The 22,219-nt window shown below is 41.0% G+C and overlaps 1 protein-coding gene across 1 annotated transcript in view; it reads right to left on the reverse strand.

Annotated features, from left to right (window-relative positions):
* Positions 1–8,907: 8,907 nt before the first annotated feature.
* TNNI3K (TNNI3 interacting kinase) overlaps positions 8,908–22,219 on the reverse strand; it is a 310,667-nt gene continuing 297,355 nt past the window's right edge. Inside the window, exons 26-27 of the mRNA XM_089920914.1 lie at positions 12,944–13,023; positions 8,908–9,783 (exon numbers count right to left, since the gene is read on the reverse strand). Coding sequence (XP_089777040.1) covers positions 9,707–9,783; positions 12,944–13,023 — 157 coding nt within the window. The 3' untranslated portion in view covers positions 8,908–9,706. The remainder of the gene's footprint in view (positions 9,784–12,943; positions 13,024–22,219) is intronic.

Genomic DNA, 22,219 nt, shown 5'->3' on the forward strand with positions numbered 1-22,219 from the left:
CTTTCCAGTGGACATTCATGACTGGCATGCTGTCCCCAGTCTAGGCTCCAGACAGGTATGCACAGTGACTTTGGAAAGCCCTAGGGCATGGTGGCCAAATCATAATGTCCATCCGCACCAAGCTGCAGACCAAGGAGATGTGATTGAGGCCCTACCCTGGGCCAAGTTCCAGTTCTCTGGCCACCAGAAGATCCACATCTCTAAGAAGTGAGGATTTACTAAGTTTACTGCTGATGAATTTGAAAACATGGTGACAGAAAAGTGGCTCAGGCTGTGTAGTCAAATACATCCCTAATCATGGCCCTCTGGACAAATGGCAGGCCCTGCGCTCCTGACACCCTTGGCACTGTCCCCTCCTTACTCACATTCATCAATAAATCCTATTTTCCTGTCAAAAACTAAAATAAAAAATTTTCAAAAATAAAAAGGGGAGTAGACCAATGTCTATTTCCAGGTTTTGATATTGCACCGTAGTTATGCAAGATGTTCCTCCGGGGGAGACTGGGTGAAGAATACACAGGACCTCTCTGTACACTATTTTGGAAATTCCTGTGAATTGATCATTATTTAAAATAAAAAGTTAAAAAAAGAGCAGAGTGGAAACTAGGGTAAGGCCTAGAGACAAGAGGGTGTGAATGAGGATGTTGCTTCTGTCTCTGACCAGGCCTTAAAAGAATGGGAAAAAGGGGCTTTGTGTGACACACTCGTGGTTTATCCCAGTTCTCCAAAGGCATTGTGCAACAAAGCCCTAAGAAATGATAACAAACACTCATTTGCCTGCTGTACATTATGAAATCCCTGAGTGACCCAGCAGGGTGACAGGCAGCTGCACGAGGGCACAGAATACTAGTCATCTTCTCCTTGGAGACGCAACTAATAGCTCCTTTTAAACGCATGGTGGTTTTTTTTTTTTTTTGATAGTTATTAATGCCGGGTTTACAAAATAAATACCATAAATTAGCACCACAGGAAAACTGAACTCTATGGAATCTATAATATAAACAAGAGAAAACATGACTTTTAAGGCAGATCACTTAAAATTATAAGGGGATACAGGATCTGTTTTTTAACCAGGCTAAGAACTCTAGGAACATTTGTAAACACTCCTGTTTGCTGTGCAGTATGGCTTCGATTAATTGCAGCATATGCCTGTACTATGAATAATCATTTTTGATACAGTAGTAAGACATCTGACAGAAAAATTGCAAATAAGGAGGTGTTTCTCTGTGATTCCTGAACTCTATTAATATTTTAAATCAGTTAACAGCTTAATGGATAGTGTGGGAGAAAGGAACAAGCTAATTTAGCTTTAGCAAGCAACTTGAACAGTTTTCACTACTCACTGTTTTACATTTTGCAGGATTTCCATTTGTGTTAATAACTTATTACTTCTATTAAACATACATTTTCTCTTAAGCCTAATGTTTCTTCAGTGGAGACCAATTAACTAGGACAGTCTTTTCTTAGCTAGCCAATTATTTTAATTGCTAGAATTTTTTAAAATGTGCTTGCTTTGCATAGATTTGACCAGTTGAACTTGCCCCCAGAATGCATTGACTTTGTAATACAGGAAATGGAAGACTTTTGGTGAATATGTGGATGCCAAAAAACTTGGACATTTAGGGTTCCGCAGAACTGAGCGGTAGACTTACAACCCTAGGCCTTTATTCCATTGCTTTTCATCCTCGTCTTTGCCTTTAATTTGGTGACTTTCCAATCCAGCCCTATTCTGTTCATTTTTTATTCAGCTTCCTTGTTGTCTATGTGAAGAACTATGGCTTGAAGGATGGGCAGGCAATTACTGTACTAAGGAGGAACTGTAACATGGTAGGTGGGGATCGACTCTAACAAAATCTGAGCTTTGCTTCCCTATTCTTTTGTGACTGCTACTGAAAAAAATTGCATGGAGCCCATATTTAAGGAGCATTGAAGAGTTAAAAGCAAAAGCAATGACAGATCATTTCATTCATTAGACTTCCAAGCAAGGGGTGAGGGATGATTAAATTGAAAGAACAAGAAGCACTATAGAGACAGAGTTTGTTTGGGGGGTTAGTACCCTCCTGGCAATGCCAGGAAACTGGTCATTTTCATGCAAATGAAAGAACTCCCTGAAGGGCATGTAAAAAGTCATTTCCAACTTGTAGAGACACTAAACACACAACTAGGGAGGAGAAAGAGTAGCAGTAATAATGAGAATGCTAAATAGGAATATACTAATAAAGTAGAAAAATTAGTAAGCAGATTGGTAGAATGAGAGAAATAACAACTAAACAGGAAGAGGAAAAAATCAACTTATAGAAATTTAGAGTGAAGGTAGCAAATCCCTAGCAGCACAGAGCCAGTTTTGCTGGTGACAGTGTTACTTACAAAGGGCATAATCAAGCATAGTAGTGCTAAGTACCACATCCCACACATAAAAGAGAAACTGTGAAAGCGTGAAAACAGTGTTAAATTAATTAAACAAGGAAGCCATTAGACAGGTGTTTCTAACGCCTTACCAACCTACGTAAGCAACCCAAACCTAAACCTGTAAATGCCTCAAGGTTAAGAAATCAAAATCTAAGGACCACCAATCACAAACAACCAACTAGCCTTTCCCAGACAAGGCAACCACTTAAGCTAGAGCCAATCAAATAACTGCTTTGCTTTGTTTCTGTTTCTTCTCCATAAAAGTCTTACCCCTGGTTCCTGCAGGTAGATTGCTCCTAACTACTTCCAATTTGGCACTGCCCACTTTAAATGAACTTTTGCTCAAATAAATTCTTAAATCTTTTTAAATGCCACAGTTTGTCTTTTAACAAAGACAATAGGAGAGTCAAAGGGGCAGAAAGAAACAAGGCTAAAATGATCTCAGCCCAGCAGTCTACCGAAACCCTTCACTCCTTTGTTAACTCATTCTTACTCTCATTTAATTATCCAATTGCTCACTCCTTCATTCCACAAACCACTCCTTACTAAGGAGAAACTAGCAGTCAAAATTCATTTATTTACATACTGTCTGTCCTAGCTTGGTCTCTCTAGCAAGCAGAGCCTGAGCAAAAACTTCATGTGCTACTATTTCTTTAGGGAAAGCAATCCCATGTAAGTGGGAATGAGGAGAGCAGGAGTGAGGAAGGGTAGGAGGGAGAGCCAATCCTACAGTGTGGTATTGAGCTGGACGGTGTTTGGAATCAAGGGCAACTGATTGTCAGTCTCACTAAACTCTCCTCTGAGACTCTAAGAATGTGCCTTGGGACATTTGGGGTGTGATGGAGAAGGGCCCTGATCCCTGAAGGGCCCTTACTCCCTGGCCCTGATCCCTATCGGTCAAAGGTTTACTCCATAGGTCCCCAAGTGTTAACAGCTAGGTTGAGCTGCAAAGGCCTCAAGAACTTGGGACATCTCTCCTCAGGGCAACAGGGGTGCCCCAATGGCAGTGATCTGGGGGTGGGTACAAGGCAATAGGAACCAGGCTTGATATGAGGCAAGGTGTGGTCAAGTTGTACCCACAGGAAGTTGGTTTGTGGTGATGGTGGATGACTCAGTGGCCAATGGCATAGGTGAGACCAAGAAGATTTGAGGTAACACAAAAGAGGAGTCTAATACATGTTCCTTGGAGACATTAGTAATTAACCATTTATATTTAACTTTACTGCCCTGCAAATTTGGTTATAATTTTATTCATGTTGTGCTTTTTACATTATTCTCATATTCTTTTTGTTGTATGACCTGGATTATAGGATGCTAATATATGGTTTATTTGTCTTACAAACACTTAAATTCTTTCAAACCATAATCCTTTAATTAGCATCCAGGAAGTTAAAGATTAGCCCTTGGTGCTTGGTTGATTGCTCTCCCAGTAATGTTATACTAAGCATGGCTGATTGCTATGGAACATTTATCATGTGCCTGGCACTGTGACATGTGATTTTCATGCATTATTTTACTTAATCCTCTCTATGAGGTAAGAATCATTGCCTCCACTTTATAGATGGGGAATCCGAGGGTCAGAAAGACTGAGTAACTTGCCCATGGAAGGTCACACACAGCGAGGGCTTGAACCAGATTTTCACTTCGAGTCATGCTTGACTCGAAAGCTCACTACAATGCCAGTGCTTCTCAAAGTGTGGTCCTGGGACCAGCAGCATCAGGTCTCCCGGGAGCTTGTTGGAAATGCACGCTTTTGGGTCCCACTGCAAAACTTCGGATTCTAAAACCCTGGGGCGGGGTCCAGCAATCTGCATTTGAATGAACCCTCTAGTGATTCTGACATAGGCTAAAGTCTGAGAACTTCTCTGTGCTATTCTGCCTCCTACAATTTCACACCTGGTACAGGATAAACATATGTCATCCAGTGTCCCGTCCATTTTTATTCTTCTCACCTCAAACTATCCTCAATCTGCACATTAATTCTGTTCCCTCTGACTGATTTGAATTTAAGGATGGGAAAAGAAAACCTCTGAAAGAAGAACCTGACATTCTTCACTGTGGATTAATTTTTGAAGTGGTGTTAAGCAGACCATGGATTATTATGAGTAAAAACTGAAGGGCAAACCAACATTCAAATTATTTTCATTGCATTTTGTGATCTTGCTGGAATCTCACCCTTTCCTGATTAGTTGAGATAAAAGAAGAGATGGAAGTTAGTGAAATTAGTGAGCTTCAAAACCTTCTTTAAAGATGGCAAAGATACCTTTTTCCTGCATATGGGTCCATTGATTAAAAGACAGATATTTGAGATACTATTCTTTTTATCTCACTAATTAAACATAAAGTTAGACTGAGAGTGCTTTGGAGACCTATCCTCATCAGTGGGGCCTGGCACCTGGGGCAGTGTTTTAATTCTAGAAGCCTAATTTAATTAGTACCCTGCCGTTGGGTTGGCTGCTGTGCTGCCTTGGATCTCTGGCCTGAGGAGAAAGGTACAACCCCTGCTCTTTTTGTATCTAGTTAGCCTTCCAAAAGGTATGATGTCCAAGGAGGGAGAGGAACTTTGCTTCTCCATCATGTTTTGCATATGGTGCTAATTGAGCTGACAGTCTTGGACCACAGTCTGTTACTGCAGCAGCTGAGCCCTCAACTGATCCCCTGTGAAGGGACTGCAATTGTCAAATGGTTCATCTTTGCCCTTGTGGCTCGAGAAATATGGAAGGAAATTGATCAGGGGGAGCTCTGCAGTCTGCATGCTTGAGTAACTACAAGCAACACAAAACTGGGAAGGAAAAAGGTATTCAAATCCTACTGGTAATGGCTACACCATCTCTCCTCACTTTCCCTAACCAGTGTGCTAATAAGGAGAGGAAAATGTGAAACTCCTTGGCTTCCCTAATTACTGTGCTTTGCCCTCATAATTTTTTTGTTCCTGCTTATCACGGTGAGAGTCTTGCTTCTGTCAATCATTTCTGGCTCTTTGTGCCTAGAAAATAATAATGTATGTTTTTTGAACCTTGAGATTGTTCTAGCCCTCCTTTTTCCATAATTAAAACAGAGGAAATGATGATGTGTTTTTTTTTTTTTTTTGGTTTTACTTTGCAATCATGAGCCATAGTAATCAAGACAGGTTTGGTTGTTTTTTTGTTTTTTGTTTCTTTGGCGGTACGCGGACCTCTCACTGCTGCGGCCTCTCCCGTTGCGGAGCACAGGCTCCGGACGCACAGGCCCAGCGGCATGGCTCACGGACCCAGCCGCTCTGCGGCATGTGGGATCCTCGCGGACCGGGGCACGAACCCGCGTCCCCTGCATCGGCAGGCGGACTCTCAACCACTGCGCCACCAGGGAAGCCCAGGTTTGGTTGTTTTTATTTTTGTCCCTGCAACTTCTCCTGGGTAATTCCCAAAATTTTCCTCAGGACTGCAGAACTGCAGATTTGTTTGCTTTTACCACAATTCTGGATTGTGAATCTTTCCTATTTTTATTCCTTTTTCTCCATCACAGTGGAGGCAGTACTGTGTAGTGAAAAACTCATGGGTGCTAGTGCAAGACAAGCCGAGTTTTGAAACCTGATTCCATTCTATGCTAGCTTGGATTTGTTACTTACTTGAAAAATCAGGAAGAGCATTCTCCCTTTCCAGAGCAATTTTGAGAACTAATTGAAAAAATACACCTAAAATCATCTAAAACACTTCCTGCCATATAGCAGATACTCAGTAAATGTGTTTTCTTTCTATTTTTAATTATCATCCCCCTTGTTTGAGAAATTCTTTCTGATTCTTGTATTTGATTTAAAGGATTTCATTTCTCTTCAGGTGTAAATAAGACATCACTGTCTAAGGCTGATGCATCTTGGCTCCAACTGCCTCAAAAGCGTAAGCTTGGCAGTTTGCTGTTTGCAAAGGTGGGGTTTTTAGGGATGTTGACGGTTATTTCCACAAGAGAGAAAAATCTCTACCCTTCTCATGCTCGACTTCTGTAGAATAGCTCTTTGGCTGCATGGGGACATAATATAAAAATAAACAACAACAACATTTACAATATTGACTATGGTGTGCCAGGAACTATTCAATGCACTTTATATTATTTGCAATCCTTACAGCAACTTTACAACATAATTTTTATTATCACCATCCTACAAACAAGCTCAGATAGGTGAAGTGACTTGCCCAAGGTCACAAAACTACTGTAGAAGGTCCACGTGACTCCAAAGCTAATGATTATTGTTGGAGGGAGAAAAGGAGGAAGGAAGGATGGAAGGACGGAAGGAAGGTAAGAAGAAACTAAGGAAAGGCAGAGAGCATGAGAGAGAAAGAAATCAGGTCCTTCATTTCAGATGGATTGTCTAGCGCTAGCCCTTTTTCCTACTACTGGCACCCATTTTTTCCTCTTTCCCAGGGAAATGTCAGCTTTGGAAATAATTTAACCCAAATAATCACTGTGTTGGAATAACTCTCTCCTGGTGCTGCTGTAATTTGGCTTACAATTATAGCTAATTGAACATCTTCTAAGTGAGCTCAGTGCTGCATGCACATGGAAAAAAAAATTTAATGTGCTAAGCATGCAAAAACACGATCATAGAAGTTCATTTTTACCAGCACAAAAAGAAAGCAATTAGTGAGACATTTTTTTTCAGCAAGGAGAAAAAAAAAAAGCACAAAAATCCCCATGGTCTCGAGACAAGCTCTCAGATGATCCCTGGGCCCCATTAAAAGTTCAGTAATGAAAAGGGTTTGTGAGCTATAGGTTGGCATCTGTGAAAAGGTTACCCTTCTCAGGAATCAAGACACAGATACTTAACAAGAGCAAGAGGGAAGCAGCAACATGAGGAGATATAGTGTGGAGAGAGGAGGTGATTAATTAAAGGAAACAAAGAAAGGGAGCCTGACAAATTTGTTCTAGAAAATCCTCCTCTAAAAGAGGGGTATTTCAGAAGCAGTCATTCCTCTGGATCTGACCTCCATTCAGTGGAAACCTGGGAGGATTCCTGCTTTAATCCTGATTAGACACACATTCAGCATTACATCTACTGTGAATCTTTTAGTTAAAATTGGTATGTATGTATATATTTAAAATTTTTTAACTTTCAAAGTTATTCCTTTCAACTCAACTCAAAAGGATTAAGCCCCAAAGTTTCCCAGGCTGGTGCCAGCTGGTTTCCTAAAGTACCTAGAGCAGAGGAGGAGAGGGAGATCTGTGGAGACTGGTGTTCTTTAACCAGCCCCCTTTTTCTCTTTTTCTGTCTTTGCCAGAAGTCGTTTTGCCAATATGGTCACTTCAAGCTCCTTGGTCCTGCTTATGGTAAAGCCCCTTGGCAACTTGCTTGGTGGGATAGAGTACCTGTGACTCCAGAAAAATTGGGTGGGAAAGTGAAAAGGCTGGGTGCTGAAAAATGATATATATTTTTTTAACATCTTTATTGGAGTATAATTGCTTTACCATGGTGTGTTAGTTTCTGCTTTATAACAAAGTGAATCAGTTATACATATGTGCCCATATCTCCTCCCTCTTGCATCTCCCTCCCTCCCACCCTCCCTATCCCACCCCTCTAGGTGGTCACAAAACACCGAGCTGATCTCCCTGTGCTATGCGGCTGCTTCCCACTAGCTATCTATTTTACGTTTGGTAGTGTATATATGTCCATGCCACTCTCTCACTTTGTCACAGCTTACCCTTCCCCCTCCCCATATCCTCAAGTCCATTCTCTAGTAGGTCTGTGTCTTTATTCCCGTCTTACCCCTATGTTCTTCATGACCTTTTTTTTTGAAAAAGGATAAATTTAATTGGAAGTACCATGGTTTTCACTGCTACCTCTGGATTCGCATTGGGCTGTCGCCAAGCTCTTCAGAACATGTGGGGACTTTCAACTTTGCGACCACAGGTCATAAGGAAAGGCTCAGAAGGAATACAGGGGGTGTTGCTGTTCTGATAGAAATTGCCCGCAAGCAACATAATTTCTAATTGGTAGGGGAGAGGGGAGAATGGAGCAGCTTGCCACAGACAGAGAAGGAGCAATCAGCACTCATTCAGCTCCGTTTGTCTATGGATCCACATTACTAAGGAGGAGGAGAGAGCAGTTTTGCCTAAATGCAGCCAGTCAGAGTCAGGCTCTATCTTTCTTTCATTCCTCTTCAGCCCCCTAATCTCAGGATTTAGGGCAGTGGTTCTCAACCTGGGGAGATTTTTGTCCCCCAGAGCACATTAAAAGTCTGGAGACACTTTTGATTGCTGTGACTTAGGGAGCTGTTACTGGCATCTGGAGGTAGAAGCCAGGAAGCTATTAAAAATCCCACAGTGCGTAGGACAGCTCCCACAAAGAATTACTCCCTCCAATAGTTCTGAGATCCAGAAACCTTGATTTAGAGGATGCCCAATCTTCCTTTACTAATGTTATTTCCCTTACCAAGGTGAATAGCAGTAATTATAACACTGAATTTTCATGGTTTCCTGTCTTTTTCCAGGTCTGTCTTTCAATGGCAAAACTATTGTGTTGGGGGAAGCATTCCTGTCTTCCTTGTTGGGAGTGTGGAGGGAAGACTTCTCTTTTTCTGAAGGTAGCAGGTACCTCAACCATCCTCCCAGTTCACTGTGCCAGACCCTGGTATGAATGGCAGCTTTGCATGCGTGGGTCGGTTTCATGATGGTACCAATGGCATTTGTGACACCTCGGTGCTGACAGCAACAGGTCACCCAAGCAGAGCACAGAGGTACCATGTAGAGAGGAGGCCAAATAATAAGTGTTGTATTTCTGCAAGCTTCTTGATCTGAAGATCAATACGTATTTTTACCAATATATCTGAAAGAAAGGTGTGCTCAGTAGACGTCTTGTTGGAATGAAATACACTTCTGAGTCGATTCTGTATGTCACCAAAGAATCTTTAATCACAGGGCTGGACACTTTAAGTAACATAATGAGATAAGAAAATGAACAATATTCTAAGAAATCAAACACACGACTCTCAAACACATCTACTTAATTCAGTCTATGAAACCATAACAATTGTTAAGTCCCCACCAACGACTAATGCCCCATCTCCAACCAACAGCATAAAATTATTTTTTCCTTTACAAGATTAAAAATTCTTCAAATACATTCTGTTTTGGCTCTTTTGCATTTCATTCCTCAGCCACAAATCCAGAGCCCAACTTGTGGTGGGGAATTAAATAGGACCAGTGTGAATAAGCCAATTTAAGGAGACCTTAGAGGGTAAAATATAAATGGAAGCAAGGCTGCCATTGTTAGAATTGTTGCTGTCAGTTTGGGGGAAAACTCTCCTTAGGTAAATGCGGAATGCTGTCAGCTGCTGTCCTCAAAGCTGCCACAATTCCGGCAAGAATGAAAATGCATCGGGCTCATGGGATCAGACACATAGCCTGCATCGGGAAAGAAGTTCAGCTGTTACTTATTGGCCCTTCAGCCCATCTCCCCATTTCTCTTAACCAGCCTCAGCCAGTGTGACGCACAGCTGCCACGCAGCCTCTCCTGGCTCATGTGAACAGAGAGTTTGGACAAGAGTTGCTGACAAGCAATTGTAAAACAAAAGCAGAATTTACAATGAAAACAGAGAGCTGAGACCAGAGGAACATCAGTGATGGGTGTTTGGCCAGGTGACATTTTGAATTCGGAGTAAAGAAGGGTACAGTTCAGGAAGGTGGTTTATCACGATGGCTAAAAGTATGGGCTTCATGTCAGGCGAATCTGGGTTTAAGCCCTGCCTCCACTACTTACCAGTTCTGTGGCTTTTGTTAACCTTTCTGAGCCTGTGTCTTCATTTGTAGAGGGGAGAAGTCATAGGGCTGGTAATGCACATAAGACAATTAGCACAGTGTCTGACACATAGTGAGTGCAAAGCCGCTGATGGCTGAAAAGGGAGGTGGAGATGGCAGTAGAGAAAAGAAAAGAGTATTCTCTATAACAGGTTGGCTCTGGTTGTTTTCTTTTTTTTTTCTATCTGAAAGTCCAATTTTTAGTGCTTAGGTCTGAATACTAGTGGCATTTGATGCTCATTGAAACAATAGCCCTGGGTGTGTCCAGAGAATTGAGCTAGTGCCTCAGAATCTGGCCAGAGTCCTAGAGAACGTAGGACATGAGCAGGGAAGCAGTTACCTTTCCATTCCAAGTAGGGAAACCATTCATTGTTTCTGTGAAAATGGGCACATTTGTCAATAGCTAATGCTGCTTTTGCTTCCCTTTGATAGCCGAGTTTTCAGAACCAACTCAGCTATCCACATTTTCATTAAGACTTCTGGCAATATGCGGTTCGATGGGCATATTTATTTTCATAAGAAAGGTCTCTGTCAAAATCTCTTAGGCAGCACATATACTCTCCCGAGAGGCAGCACCACTGCTGCCAATGCTGCTGTTACCAGTCCTCTCCTGCTAGTGGGGCTGGCCCTGGCCAGCTGAGATTAGGTTAGGGGAAGCAGGATACACATTATTGAATCCTAATTCTGGGCGGACTAAAAATCTACACCTTAGAGCAAAAATATTTCCTTTCGTCCAGACGGAAACTGCAACTTCATCCCAGGCATAGACAGATGCTTTAATAGGCACGTAATCCTTTCATTACTATAATCAACCTTTTAATGTACCACATGTGATTTTTCTGGCCTATGATGCTTCATGCCTCTCTCTCCATAGGACTCCAGTGGAAATCTGATTGTGAGCATCCATCCTTCTAGTGTGGGAGGGTTCACCTTTGGAGACGGGTAGCAAAATCAGCAGGGCATGGATGCTGACATTTATTATTGATACCATCATCACCAGAGTTGAAGGACAGACTCTGTGCAGTCACTCAGCTTAAGAGGGACCAAATGAAATTTGAACACAGGCTTTAAGGAAAGACTGAACCATGTCTACATGTTTTGTTACTTCAGGGTGAAAGGTCTCAAGTACAGCTAGGTACTTAATTTTATCCTCATTCTCTAGCCCTGTTCTGTGGGTGGGGAAGAAACAGTTCATAAAGTTGCTGTTATACCACAACTAGTTTATGAAGTAGAAATGGAGGGCAATTAAAGAGTTCTTTCTTATACGATGTGATGTTCCTAGTGGGAGATATTGAATATATCTTTTTTGTCTGTTGGGACTGTCACTCCATTAAAACATGCTAATGTTTTCTTCTACCCCGGGTACATATATGCATAGGAAAACCCTACTTTTTAAAATCATTGCATCACTTTTGTCTAACTTCATTTTGAGGAATTCTGCTCAACGTCTTATCCCTTTAAGAAACAGATCGTTAAGAAATGCTTCATCTTGAAACTCCACCATGAAAGAAAAGACTTCTGGTCAAAGCACACATTTCAAAGGGTGCCCTCTATTTTGTGGTTGTGCAGTCACATCTGTAAAGGTTTGAAAAAACGATATTATATCTATAAAAAATGTGATGATGTGACACTTAGAGCACATTTTCCCCCGTTACTGGATTGGCCAATTATGTTGTAAAGCTGATGATAAAAAGCACTCGACTGCATTCTAGACACGTACTGGGAGTCGGAAGCACAAAGTTTCCTTTCTTTAGTGTTCCCAAGTAGTTTGTCGAATCTATCCAGAACAATTTTCTTCTTCGTTTCTTAGAGGCTTCCTATTGCCTTAGGTATGATACTCTGCAGCCGAGGTGCATGGGTGAGGATTCTAAAGCTGCAGGGTCTATTGCCATCTATATCACAGAACCAGGCACACACCACCGAATTTATTCTCCCACAGACCCAGTCCTTGTAATAAATCTGTTCTCTTTAACTGACATACATTTTTTCAGCCCTCCATATTGTCAAAGGAAGTTCCCATGAATAAATGAGCCCATTGTACTAAAATTCCAATTAAATATAGAGCTTCTCAGGCTTAGAGGTGGGAGAAAGGACATCACAGGCCTGGCACATTTATATGGCAGCTGCTAAGGGGGACTGCCTATCCTCTGGCTTCCAGGGGCGAGCACAGAGCTATGTTAACTATTTCAAAGAGCTTTATTAATTCTTTCTAAAATAGTCCTGTGCAAAACAGATCCCATCAGTGATACCCTCACCTCCTCTCCAGCTTTTTGAGCGAATAGCTGGGTTCACATTTTACCCTCCGGCACTTGCTAAAGAGAAAACCCTCCTCTTTAGCAAGGATATGATGTAATTGTGGAAATTCATCTCCTCCTATAGGGAGGAGTTTCCTCCTCCTCCCTATACCTGCACAATATGGGACTTCAAGGTAGTAGACTCAATAAGGTGGAAAGAAGGTGTTTGGAATGTCACGAGATGCAGGAGATTATTTTCAAAAAAGAGCTGTACTTTTTCCCACGGGCACACACACTCCCATATACTTCCACATACACTTACACACTTATGCACACATTATTAAATGCAAAGGTAACTGTAGACTTATACAAGACTTACAAGAGCAAAGTTTGCACTTTTATGATATAATATTTTTAAAGTACCCTTCATCTCTACTTATTACAAAATAGAATACTTTCTCCCTCATTATCAAACAGACATCACCTTCCTAGGGGTAGTTTCCTTAGTCAATCTGACGAATCTGTATACTTACCATATTTGTCAATGGGTGAGAACTGAAGACTTTTCTTCATGTCCTCCAAAGACAGGCCTTGAGAGGCACATTGTCCAGCACTGGAAAATTCCATGAGACACTGTGAAAACCACGGTGGTGATTTGCTAATAACATTTTTATAAAACAGAATTTATTGACTCAGCATAGATCCCAGAGAACTGGCAAAGTGGTACAATGGTATTTTTATCTTACTGGTGGCTTGTTGGGAAAGAGTTCAGGATTATTTGGAGCATGTCAGATCTAGGTGTGAGTCCTGGCTCTTCCAGGTAGGCTCCAATTCCTTGCTGTGTAACCTTACACATGGTACGCTTTCTGAGCCTCAGTGTATTGATCTGTAAATTGGGAAAAGTACATAAATAATATGTAATTTGTTTTTGTTTGTTTTTGAGATGTTGGGGGTAGGAGTTTATTAATTAATTTATTTATTTTTTGCTGTGTTGGGTCTTCGTTTCTGTGCGAGGGCTTTCTCCAGTTGTGGCAAGCAGGGGCCACTCTTCATTGCGGTGCGCAGGCCTCTCACTATCGCGGCCTCTCTTGTTGCGGAGCACGGGCTCCAGTCGCGCAGGCTCAGTAGCCGTGGCTCACGGGCCCAGTTGCTCTGCGGCATGTGGGATCCTCCCAGACCAGGGCTCAAACCCGTGTCCCCTGCATTAGCAGGAAGATTCTCAACCACTGCGCCACTAGGGAAGCCCCTGTAATTTGTTTTGATGATTAAATATAGCAAAAAAAAGAGTTGAATATCAAATCTGGATTAATATCCTTGCAAGCCTTGCTTAAAAGGAACTAATAGTCAGAACATTATTATCTTAGTAATAATCAACAGAAATAAAACACATCCCAACAGTTATTGCTATTTTTATATTGTTATTATAATAGTACTTATAAGAGACAGTGATAACAGTATTTATTGCATGATTCCTATGTATTAAGCATTTACATATATAATTTCATTTACTCTTTTTTTTTGCGGTACGCGGGCCTCTCACTGCTGTGGCCTCTCCTGTTGCGGAGCACAGGCTCCGGATGCACAGCCTCAGCGGCCATGGCTCACGGGCCCAGCTGCTCCGCGGCATGTGGGATCTTCCCGGACTGGGGCACGAACCCGTGTCCCCTGAATCGGCAGGCGGACTCTCAACCACTGCACCACCAGGGAAGCCCGTCATTTACTCTTTATCACTACTTTATCATTACCAAATCATTTCTCTCATTTTCTAGATTAGAAACGGAGGCTGAGGCAACCAGGTAACTTGTTACACGGGTTTGGTAAACGGCTCACCTAGGATGCAAACCCAAGTCTTTCAGATTCTAAAGCCTGTACCTTTGTCCACTATTCAAATGGGAATTTCCTCATGGTTCCTGGCTTTCATTAAGCCTTCTCTTTGCCAAACCTCTCCTACTCTATCATGTTGGTTAATGGGATCTCTTCCTTTCTACCTTTTCAGACTCAAACCTGAAGTTATCAAAGCCCTCGCCCTGATATCTAGTCACATTTGTCAGTTAATGGTATAACTGTAATTCCTGTGGTATCCACCTCTCTCATCCATATTTTAGCATCCTCAAAGAGGCGACCTAGTTACCCCCCGAACAGCCCCACATGTCCATAGCAGAACTCGTAACTCTCCCTGTTCTCTAGACAACTCTCTAGAGTTCTCTCTAGCTCGTTACAGGCACGACACCATTCAGTGGGTTCAAAATTCTTGGAGTCATCATCGGTACCTTTCTTTTTCCCATATCTTGCACCTAATCCAAATCTTTTTAACTTTGCCTCCAAAATGTAACCCTAATCCATCCACCTCTCCTCCTTCAAGGTCTAGGCCATATAATCTCTTTCTTTTCTGGACCTCTGCAATTTGCCTCCTAATTGATTTTCCTGCTTTCACTTCTGTCCCCTTATAATCCATTCTCCATATTTTACCCAGAGTGATCTTTTCAAAATATAAAACAGAGTAAGCCATTCACCTACTTAAAACATACTTAAAACCTTCCAACTGCTTCCCAGTTCATTTAAAATAAAACACAAATACCTTACCCTAACCTACAAGGCGCTGGCCCTGCTTAACTCTCCAACCTCGCCTTGTATCCCTCCCCATCTCTGCTAAGCACTTCTTTTGGCGTTCTTTCTGTCCTTTGAACCTTCCAATCTCTTTCCCAATCCAGAGCTTTTGCATTTGTTAATTCTGCTTTTCTTCATAAACCCAAATCCTGTTTTGCTGAACCCTTCCCCTTCCTTCCCCATGACTGGCTCCTCTGTCATTCAGGTCTCAGTTGGAATGTCACCTGCTCAGAGAGGCCTTCCCTGACCACCATTCCAAAGTGGCCACTCCCCTGTCAATGGTCGCTTTCTGTTATATCACATTGACCTATTTCTTTCTTTCAGGACTGTATAAAATTATCTTGCTTATTCATCCATTTGTTTCCATATTCTTTCAAACAATGAGATTGGAAGCCTTGTGTATCTTGTCTCCCTTATTCCTTGCTATATGCTCAGCACTCAGAACAGTGCTTGGCACATAGGAGAAGCTCAAAACTTGTTTTTTTAATGATTTAATTAATAGATCCCTAAAGGATGTCCTTCTCTTCAGTCACTCAACCCTCCTCTCCACAAGGTCTTCCTCTGACAAAAATCTGACCAGGCACTTCCCTGCTCCCCACTGCTGTTCCTCAGGCCAGACCTGCAAATCCAACCTTCTGCAATCCAAACCTCCTTGCCTTCTCTGTATATCTCATAGTCTACAATTCCTAAATCCATCTTTTGTTTCTCCACATTCAAGCCACACTAATAAACTTTGGCCTTTCCAAACATTCCTGAATTTTCCCTTCTCCATGGTTGTGGCTGAGCTGCTGCTGTGAATCTGCTTGGTGACATCTTATTTTTCCCTGACAGGAAGTAGTATGGTGTTATGGTTAAGAATGACAGTAAGCATTCTGGTGCAAGACTCCTTGAATCTGAAACTTCACTCCATCACTTACGAGCTCTATGACCTTTGGCAAATTATTTAACTGTTCTGTGCCTCAGTTTGTACAACTGTAAAATGGGAATTATAACAGACTCAGCTTATAATGTTAATCAAGAGAATTAAAGGAATTAATAAGTTTAAAGTACTTTGAACAGTGCTGACATTTAGTAAGCACTCAATAAATGTTACCTACTTTTGTTATTTGTTAAGTTCCAACTCAAAGACAGCATTTCCTCAAAGTCCTCTTGGATACTCCCAGTCAGAATTCCATATCCTTCTAGTACTTTGTACTCCTAGCACAGTGCTTATCAGAGTCTGCCTTGGTGTAGAATGATCTGTACTTGTATACTAATACCCTACTAAACAGAATGCTCCTGCAGGTCAGAGACCCTAACACCTTTGGGTCTCCAGTAGGACTTAGCTGGTACTTTGTAAATAGTTAAAATAATAAAATTGTGTTAAATAAAGTTAAGTTATCACAAAATGTTCATTTTGAGTAGTTAGATTTTTCTAAACACTTACATGAATTCACATTGATTAATTCATTTAGCTGCCTTAAAAGTGACTACGTTTGGTCACTTTCTTAAGCTATAAAGTGAAGATGTTGTTTCTTAGAGGAAAACAATGATTAAAAAGAAGAAGTATTGACTTAAAGTGGGACATGGTGTGATCTCAATCAACATTAAATGGCAAATCACAGTCAGTTCTGGGCAATATAATATCATTCAAGATATTCTTGAAAATAAAAATTACCCTACTAATTCCTATAACCTCTTTATCACTCTAGCTCCTCTTAAGAAACGTGCCATAAGCAGTAGTCCTGGCAAGAAGAAGATAATAGGGAATAAATATTTTATCATCAAAAAGGCTATCTGGTTTCCTATGAATAAAAGCCCATCTCCAAGGTATTTTATTTATTTAGTTGCTGAATGCAATTCATGCCAGGGGACTTAACCTTCCTGCCCAAGAGATAACACACAGGCTGTCTCTGGCTGCTATTCTAGGATGACAGACAGATGGAAGCTAAGCACACCCAAGTCAAACAAAGCAGAAGAAACCAGACCCTGATCAGTGGAACTAGTTTACCTCAACCCACGGGTATCCAGACTTCACCAGTAGTTTCACAGAAGCCCAGAGTTTAAGAGACACACCGGGACCTCCGTTTGCTGAAGTTGTGGTCAGTGAAAATAGGCATTTCCAGGATGCAGCTGCCCCATGAATTCAGTGAAAGTAAATGTGAACTAATGGCAGGTAAGGAAAACACTCAATTTTTCAGTGTTTCATACTCCTGGTCACCTAGGTAGCTTTCTTTATGCTAAAAGGATAATATATATCATATATAGGCATATATATGAATGATATATAATATTATAATGTAATTTTATGTATACCTTTTATGAGAATGGAACGAAACTTTCTCTTTTAAAGAGAACAAGATAGTCTTTAGGTTAGTTTTTGCATACTACAACATTATATTGATATATCTGATTTTAGTGTTAGAAATGTTTCAGTTATTTTAGGCTAAATAGTTCATATTAGCTCTGTGATGTATCTGTAAAGGTAAGCATAATCATTAGCTATTTTCTCTTATAAAGGTGTACTAGGGAATGAATAATTTATCCAGCATGAAGAGCAGAACCAAAATGCAGAAATTATTTTTTGCTTCTCAATCCATGCTTTATGGGTATAGACTACCTAGTAGATTGGCTGCTAATGAGGCCAGTTCAAACCCAAATCCAAAACACGCAATTTGTATTTTTGTGTCTGCACACCATTCAGACTATGGTTTGTCAGCACAAAATAGCCTGTTTGCAGTCACTCAGGTACCCTGAGCAGAGACAACAAGGACATTCAAAACTAAAATATGAGGCTATGTTGGCTGAAATGAATGCAGAGATAGTGACACTCATGACAAGCACGTTGAGCAAAAATATTATCCAATGAGAAGCAAATCAATATATATGTAAGATACAGAGGAACTGTGAAGAATGGGAAAAGTAGTAGCAGATAGAATATACCCAATTATAGCTTCAACAAGGCAGGAGTTAGTTTACAAGCTAAACTGGTGGGCTAATGCACATATGGGCAAAACTCCCAAAAGGAATATTAAAACAGAGTTTTTCTGTACATTTAAAACAAGTTCTGATTACTAGAAGCTAGCATGGCTTTAGTAAGAAAAATATCAAGCTAGATTTGCTTTATTTCTTTTTGGTAAGGATAAATTTAAAGGGGAAATCCATAGGTTAGAACATAGAGCTAGATTCAGATAATGGGCAGAGTTTCTCCTGATTGCTTTGTAAGTAACAAGGGGAGATCTGTGCCAGATGACAAGTGGGTAGATGGGATTGCCACTGGTTGAATATTCAGAACCAATACAGACCTCAGATAGGTGACATTCCCCACAGGTTAAGTAGAGGCTTAGACATTGGGAATAGTTAAAACAAAATACCACATTTCCTAAAATTAGAATTGTCCAAAAATAGATTGAGATGTTCTAGAAGGAGGTACCGTCCCATCCCTGGACGTATTCAAGCTATGGCTGGAGCATCTGGTAGCGCAGGGTGCTACAGAGGAATCCAAGTATCCACCTGGAGGTCACATGACCTCTATTTCTTACATTCTATGATGCTTTAGAAGGATTTTGGGAACCACGTAGACTTTGTGAAACTAGTTCCGATGTGTTGGAAGGACAGAGTGAGATTACACAGTTCCCACTTAGGCAGAAGATTTTTATCTGCCTTATCTGCACTGTCTGACATTTGGCCAGGGCTGAATGCCTGAGTCCCACACACATGCCACAGCATACCCGGCTACACATTACTGCTGCTACTCAAGCTGGTGTTTGTAGCTTTTTTTTTTTTTTTTTTTGCGGTACGCGGGCCTCCCACTGCTGTGGCCTCTCCCGTTGCGGAGCACAGGCTCCGAACGCGCAGGCTCAGCGGCCATGGCTCACGGGCCCAGCCGCTCTGCGGCATGTGGGATCTTCCCAGACCCGGGGCACAAACCCGTGTCCCCTGCATCGGCAGGCGGACTCTCAACCACTGCGCCACCAGGGAAGCCCTGTAGCTTTTTGTCTATATACGTTTCATTTGATATAGTAACTGAACCATGCTAGTTGCCTGAAGGAACCATCTCCTTCAGTGATTTTTTCAAAGGAAGAACCACACTGCCATCTAAGATGAAGCAAAGGCAAGTGTGGAGAAATCATTTCCACATAAACCCATCCTTAAGGATTTGAATGACAGGTTGTTTAAGGCTGGTACTGGAAAATTCAGCACTGATTCACAAAGTTTTTATATAAGATAAATTTGTAGAATACTCATGTTGAATGCCTGAGGGGTGGAGAAAAACCCTAAAACACTATGTCATCTCTTAATCCAGAAAGGTATATTGTTAAGGAAGGTCCACGAGGAAGGAAAGGTACATTGTTAAGGAAGGTCCACGAGGAAGGAAGAAAAATACTGTTTGAAGAGACTCCAGGGAATTTGAGTGCCATCTCTCCTGAGTGGTGGGAGCAGGCCATGCCACAGTGAGTGCAAGTGGCCCCATTTAGAGCCTCAGAAGCAGCCAGTGTTGTGGCTTCCAAATGCTTTTGGTACTGAAGCAGTGAATCATGGTTTGGGCTGTGGAATTTCATGAATTCTCAGAATATTTACTAGTGCCATAATTTCTTCTGACTGAATTACATTCCAAAGAAGACTTCAGATGGGCATACAGTCCAAACGAAACTGTTTTTATCATGTTCTTCCAAGTGTGGCTTTTGCAGAGCTGGGGATTTTGATTTGGTGAATTACAGCAAATGCATGTAGTCTACATGCAAGGGTGAAATTAAAACAACCAAATAAAAATAAAATGACCTAGAGCATTATCCTATCATAGTGATATAAAAATAATTTCTTATATTTGAAGAGGGCTTTATAGCTTGCACATACTTCTCTATTGACTAGCTTAAAGAATTTTTACAAAACCTCCATGAGGTGTCTGAGAAAGTATTAATTCCATGCAGGTGGAAAGTCAGGCTCAAGAAGTTTGAATAACCTGTATAAACTTACAGAGCTAGCAAGAGGCAGAACCAGAACTTGATCAAAAGGTCTTCAGACTTCCAGTCCATGCTTTTTCTTCTAAAATACACTTCAGTTAACAGCAGCACATGTCAAACTGTTGGTGTGTTACCACGTGGAGAGCTCACTGAATTAGTCATGAGTTACAAAGTTTTGGATCCTTTGCATATAAAGATGATCAATAAATTCCTCATGGAGAAATATTCCTTATCATCATAGAGAAACCAGAATCAGCTTTCTTGTGTCTTGCTTTGTTAGACCTTTTAAAAAATTATACTTTCCCCTATCTAACTATGGCTTTCCTGTCCCTGAGCAGTGATGTCAAAACATGAGACACACACACCAAACTTTCTAAATGAGATTTTTATGATTCTCCCGAACTCTCTGAGCTTGTGTAAGGTTTCCTAAGCTGCATGCATGGATTCATTTTCCTATAACTGCCCTAAGTTGAACAGAAAACGAGTAGGTTACCAGCGTGGTTAAAGACTTCAGGCAAAATTTTCTTCCATTCAAGTTGTTCCAATTAGTTTTTATGCAGCTAAAAATGCTCTCGGGCTACCTGTAACCTGGAAGATTTAGCCATTTGGACTCTGCATAAAACAACACCATCCAAGGCCTCACAGCTTTGCAAATATGCTTTGTGGTTTATTGGATCTTTCTGCTGTCTGTCCGAATGATGTTACCTGTGTAAGAATATTAGCGTAAGGATCAGTGCCATATGCACCCTTATCCCCTTCCTCAAGAGGAATATATCCAAGTTAGGAGTCATTTCTTTCACTCAAAAGGAAACACAGACAGGTAATACTTAACCAGAATTTCAGTGCTTTGACACTACTCTAAAGGACTAATACAAAGAAAAGGTGGAGAAACAGCCTGCTGAGATCCCTAATGAAGGTATTTACACAAAGAAAATAAATGCCCTGCTGTAGAAAAGGCTACTAGACTCTTCGGGCTGTTTTTGGCATTTAGCTGAAAACAGATCTATTTAAAACAGATCTGTCAGAAAGGATAAATGCCTTTCTACACTTTGCAATGTCTTTCTACGATGCACACATTTTCTCTGGCCTAAAGAGAAAGACGACATTTCTATTAGAAATGGAATCACCTTTGGCCTAACTTTGAAATAGTTCAGTCAGACTCTTATGAATAAACCTTTGTTAATTTATCAGCTAAATTCAACATATTTATTTATTCATGATTTCATCCTGGCTCTTTTCAATACGTTGTTTTGTCTTTGTCAATATTCCCTACCTGATAATGTCCTAAATTAAAACAAATTTATTGCACCCATTACAGTGAATGGGCAATGACCAAAGTATCTAATGGGGCCAAAGCTCAGTGCAAAGTATCTCTTTCAGGAAAATCAAACCCATCAGCTTTCTTTCAATGGCAAATGTCCCCAGGCTATAAAAGGACTGAAAGACTTGGCAATGGGTCATGGCTCTGTTTGAGCCATTAGGCAAATATCCAAGGTCTCAGCTCCCTTATTTTTAAAGGAAAAAGCAATTAGGCAAAGAATTATGAATAAGGAAAAATGCAGTGTGAACTGAAAGTGTGTGTTAATTCCTTGATGGCTCATAAATTATTAATGTGCTCAACAGTAACCTAACAACGCTACCACCTCTCAATTTACCTCTGCTTTAAACAGGTATAAACGAGTCAATTGTACAGTCCAGCAGGCAGACTTCGCCTGCTAAGCTTAAACTGAGGAACATCCTTTAAATATAGCAGAATCTTTCTTATCCTTCATTGTCTGTACTCACTATTACCCAGAAGGAAAACCTTGTTAAATTTTAGAACTATGAGATCTTGGTAGCATGACAGTCATTAAGCCCACTCCTCTTCCCTCCATTTTTCCACCTTCCATTTTACTCAGAAGCAAATTGAAGCCTTGTAAAGTGAAATAACGTATCCAAGTTCATATACTAAGTTTATAGTAAAGTCAGGAATATAAGCTGGAGTTCTAAACTTCTAGTCTTCTTTGATGGTTTTTATTCTTATTTTTAAGTGAAAAGGGAAACTAAAATTTGTTGCATACCTGCTAAGCACCAGGAACTCAACTAGATGACTTACAAACCTTATTACCTTTGCTTCACCTAACAACCCATTTTACATGCGAGGAAACCAAGGCTCAGGGAGTCTAAGTCTTGTCTAGGGTCACCTAGCTGTATAATTCAGACCTAGGCTAGGCAGTATCCAAATCTCCTCCTTTCCCCACTTAACCTTGTTGGCTCTAG

The sequence above is a fragment of the Delphinapterus leucas genome, chromosome 1 (assembly GCF_059928025.1).
Source record: "Delphinapterus leucas isolate spDelLeu-1000000601 "Yukka" chromosome 1, BTC_Dleu_Yukka2, whole genome shotgun sequence".
Taxonomy (NCBI): domain Eukaryota; kingdom Metazoa; phylum Chordata; class Mammalia; order Artiodactyla; family Monodontidae; genus Delphinapterus; species Delphinapterus leucas.